The 4485-nt window shown below is 47.6% G+C and overlaps 1 protein-coding gene across 1 annotated transcript in view; it reads right to left on the bottom strand.

Moving 5' to 3' along the window:
* Lmntd1 (lamin tail domain containing 1) overlaps positions 1–4485 on the bottom strand; it is a 78947-nt gene that overhangs the window by 60807 nt on the left and 13655 nt on the right. The window contains exon 4 of the mRNA XM_026787882.1: positions 183–369. Within this exon, the coding sequence (XP_026643683.1) occupies positions 183–369 (187 nt within the window). The remainder of the gene's footprint in view (positions 1–182; positions 370–4485) is intronic.

The following is a 4485-nucleotide window of genomic DNA, read 5'->3' on the forward strand; positions in this document are numbered from 1 at the left end:
GGTGTCCCCAGCTCATGGTGTCCCCAGCTCATGGTGTCTCCACCTCATGGTGTCCCCAGCTCACGGTGTCCCCAGCTCATGGTGTCCCCAGCTCACGGTATTCCCAGCTCACAGTGTTCTTAGCTGATGGTGATCCTAGGTCATGTTACTCCAAATTTATGATGGCTCCAGCTCATACTTACTGTCACCGTGGAACTGGCCTGCATCGTGACATTGTGGGGGAATCGGTACAGGGAAACTGCGTGCCCGTTCACATTCTGTTGGAGAATGTGGTTTCCAATCTCCACTTCTTTGCCTTCAGAAGAGTTAACGAGTCGCACGAACAATCCCTTGACGTTTACATCAGCTATTTTGATGTCTTGGAGAGAACTAAAATATAAGATATAGAAGGTGGGTTTGGGTAGAAAGGTCTTGGGTCCATAGTAAGAACTCGGTAATACAGCGCCTGCCTATAATCTCAGCACTCAGAAGAGCAGCAGGAGAATCACAAGTTCAAGGTCAGTCTAGTCTAGGCAGTAAGCTCCAACCTAGCTAAGGTGTTATGAGAGTCCCAAAATGAAATAAAGCCCAGATAATGAATGGATAAGCTATAGATGGAACTTGCAGATTTTTTAATGATTTACTTTTATTTTGTGTGTATGGGTGTTTTGCTTGCATGCATGTCTGTGCAGTACACGTGTGTAGTATTCGGCCACTGGGTCATGAGGACTAGAGTCACAGACAACAGTGAGCTGCCATGTAGGTGGGGAAACTGAACCTGGTGCCTCTGGAAGGGCAGCCAGCGCTCTCACCACCGAGCCACCTCTCCAGCCCCCGAACTTGTGTATTTAGCAACCTAAGAAAACAGTCTTGACCGATTAGAGCAGTAATAATATCCATTTGACATAAAACAAAGGGAACCCAAGATGTGCTCAGGTGCCCAGTGTTACAGGAAAGCATGGTTACAGCTTGCTCTGCGTCCTGCTCTCAAGAGAAGCCACCATGACACCAAACACTCAAAAGGAAATCAAGGGGCCGGAGAGATGGCCCACTGGCTAAGAGCACTCTCTGGCCTTTCAGAGGACCTGGGTTTGGTTTCCAGAACACACAAGATAACTCCTAACCTCTGGTAACTCCAGTTCAGGGATCTGATGCCCTCTCCTGGCCCCCAAGGACACAGGAAGCATGTGGTACAATCATACATGCAGACACTCACACATATGCATAAAAAAGTAAGTCTTAAACTATGGACACCAAAAGTTAAAGCACAGAGCTGTTTCTTGATAAAGTGACCATGAGGATGAACAGCCACTGTGAGTTCAAAATAATTCTGGAACGCAACATTATACACACACAATGGCGTTTTTGCCTCTAATTTGTATCTAGACTATAATATGTTAAGAGCCTGTGTTAGCTATGAACACATTTGCATTTTTCAGAGTGTTGCTTGCAACACGCCTGAAGGTCATGACTGGCTTGTAGTGAGTTAGAAACAGCACCAACATTTCTCAGCTGATTATAATAATTCAAGTTGTTCACATATCAGGCATTTGACAAAAACATATTTGCATTGCTTTATCTCTCTATTTTCCCTCATTTTCTTATCTATAATGCCAAATTTAAAAAGTTATTGCATACATGTGTATAAATTTGCTTGTTCATATGTGGGAGGCCCACGTGTTTGCATGTGCTCATGAGTGTGCGTGTGGAGGCACGAGTTTGATGTTGGCTGTTTTCCTCGATCACTCCGCCCTTATCTGTTCCTATGTTCTAACCTATCAGGCCAAGCAGTTTCTTTATTAATTAACCAATGACCTTCCTCCATCACTTATCCATCGAGGCAGGAGCTCTTGCTGAATGCAGAGATGGCTCTTTTAGCTGGTCTGGCTAGCCTCACCCGGAGGTCTCCTGTCTTCTCTTTCTGAGCACTGAGGTTGCAGGAAGCCACTAAGCCTAAGCAGCTTCTACACAACTTATGGGGACAACTACCCACAAGTCCCTAGTGGTACCTCTGAGCTCATCCTTCTGACCAGCTGTGAACTGAACTGTATCACTGCCTAAAACTGGCCTGACGTCCCTCTCCTCTTCTCCTCATGATGTCCCATGCCCGCATTCTCCTGCTTCCCCCATGTCTGTTTGTCTGGGTGGCCACCGTCCTTAGCAGGCCGTCATCTCTGTATGGCACGGTCACAGCACCCTAACAGGTTTCTCCAGCTCTTCCCCCTTCGAATGCTCTCCAATCTTTGTGCAGTCCCAATGTGACAGTGCCACATTCCTGCCGGAAACTCTGTGACTTCCTTTCAGAGACTAAACCACTTCCTACCTCAGGCTTGGCCTGCGGCCATAGAGAATTCCTTGAGAGAGCATAATCCCTGGGGCTGCGCACGTCTCTCAGGGCCAACACAAGGCTGGTCCTGCCTCCTGCTGCCCACATCCTTGCCAGCCCTTCCATTTGAGAACAATTAACTTTTTCAGCACCACGAGTAAAAATGTGTCTTGATTTCAATGCGCTCGCCCCTGACCTGGCCACTTAGTTTTCCTTTTCGGCAAACTGTGTTTAATACCATTTTATTAACCTTTCTATCAGTTATTTTGCATTTTCATAACTGATTGATAGTATAATGTTTAATCTTTGCACACACATCCCTAAGGCAGAGGAAACAGCTCTCTCTCAAATCAATTCAGGGACAGTATGAGCTAATCTTCATGGCTATGCTATGAAGTCAAACATGCTGTCCCTGCTGGTTGCAGCAAGGGCCTGAACACCGAGAGGGTCTATCTGCTCTATTGACGGGGCTTCCAGCCTGTGCCTGTGATGAACAACCAGCTCACACTGCTTTGCAGTATTTATTTTTTTTCCTTTTTTGATAATTCTTCCCTTATTTTCTTTCTTCAGTGTTGTGCTAGCTGCGTTTAAACTGTTGTGGTAGCCTAATGTACCCACCTTTCACCCCGAGGCCTGTGACTATGCTCGTGAAAAACAGGAGAGGTTCTGCAGCCGCAAAGGTGTAGGTTGTAAGAGAGAGACTACCCTAGCTTTTTAACAGGCCCCCAATCCAATGAGTCCTTAAAGTTCAGGGAGTAACTCCAGGTGAGCAGCAGGGTCGACCTGAGCACACTGCTGGTGGTGGTGGTGAGCAGCAGGGACGACCTGAGCACACTGCTGCTGGTGGTGGTGGTGGTGAGCAGCAGGGACGACCTGAGCACACTGCTGGTGGTGGTGGTGGTGGTGAGCAGCAGGGACGACCTGAGCACACTGCTGGTGGTGGTGGTGGTGGTGAGCAGCAGGGATGACCTGAGCACACTGCTGCTGGTGGTGGTGGTGAGCAGCGGGGATGACCTGATCACACTGCTGGTGGCTGCAGGGCCTGTGTGTGAACACTGAGGACTCCATAATGGTGCTCGGCCAGGAAGTGGGACCCCAGTCCCCAAGCCAGAGGAACTGCATTTGGCTAAGTCTGAAAGAACTTGATCCCAGGCTCTCAGCCAGGGCCTTAGATTAAAACTAAGAACTTGATCCCAGGTTCTCCCCCCAGCTCAGCTGTCTGATACCTGGCTGTGACTTTGTGAAACTCTAACAATAAAAGTCAGGCAAACCAACCCGGTCTTATATAGAACTGTAGTGAGGGCCAGCAAGATGGCTCAGCAGGTAAAGGCCCTTGCTGCCAAGCCTGCTGACCTGAGTTCTATGCTTGGAATCACACAGCGGCAGGAGAGACAGGAACCCCACAGGTCGTTCTTTAGTTTCTACATGCGTGTGCTCGCTCCCTCCGCCCACCCTCTCTCTCACACACCGATACAAACTATATTCAAAGAGAGGTGCTCTTCTGCTTATTTTAAGTCAGGAAGTTGGTGGCAACAGAATAAAACTAACACACACACTTGTATGATTTAGGAGCACCAAGTCAGAACCGCTGCCTATCTGGCCTGCAGGTTTCATCCCAATGCTCTTCTTGAAGACTTATTTCAGTGTCCCTTGTCACTGTCTCCTCCTCCTCTTCCTCCTCACAGTAAATCAGCTGTGGGGCAGTGTTTTCGCTGTGTCTTTGAAGATGTCTTTAGATATTTAAGTATGCTCTTTCAGAAGTCTTTACAATGGACCTGTGTTGGCTGGCTTCTTTATGTGCTGTGAGTTGGCAACGGTCATTGAATCTTTGCCTTGTTGTCTTTGGTGCTTTGGGAGAAATTGTCTGTTCCTGGGAAAATAGTTCATCCACATATTCGTTCTGTTTCCTCCTTACTCTTCCGTAACCACAACCATAATGAGATTTTTACATTTTATTTATTTGACTACATTTATTCATGTGTGTGAGAGCATGCATGTGTGTGTGTGTGTGTGTGTGTGTGTGTGTGTGTGTGTGTGCATACATACAGGTGCTGCTGGTGTGTGTGTGTACATACATGCAGGTGCTGCTGGTGTGTGTCTCTGTGTGTGTACGTACATGCAGGTGCTGCTGGTGTGTGTCTCTCTGTGTGTACATACATGCAGGTGCTGCTGGTGTGTGT

This window comes from Microtus ochrogaster, assembly GCF_000317375.1.
Source record: "Microtus ochrogaster isolate Prairie Vole_2 chromosome 14 unlocalized genomic scaffold, MicOch1.0 chr14_random_2, whole genome shotgun sequence".
Lineage (NCBI taxonomy): Eukaryota > Metazoa > Chordata > Mammalia > Rodentia > Cricetidae > Microtus > Microtus ochrogaster.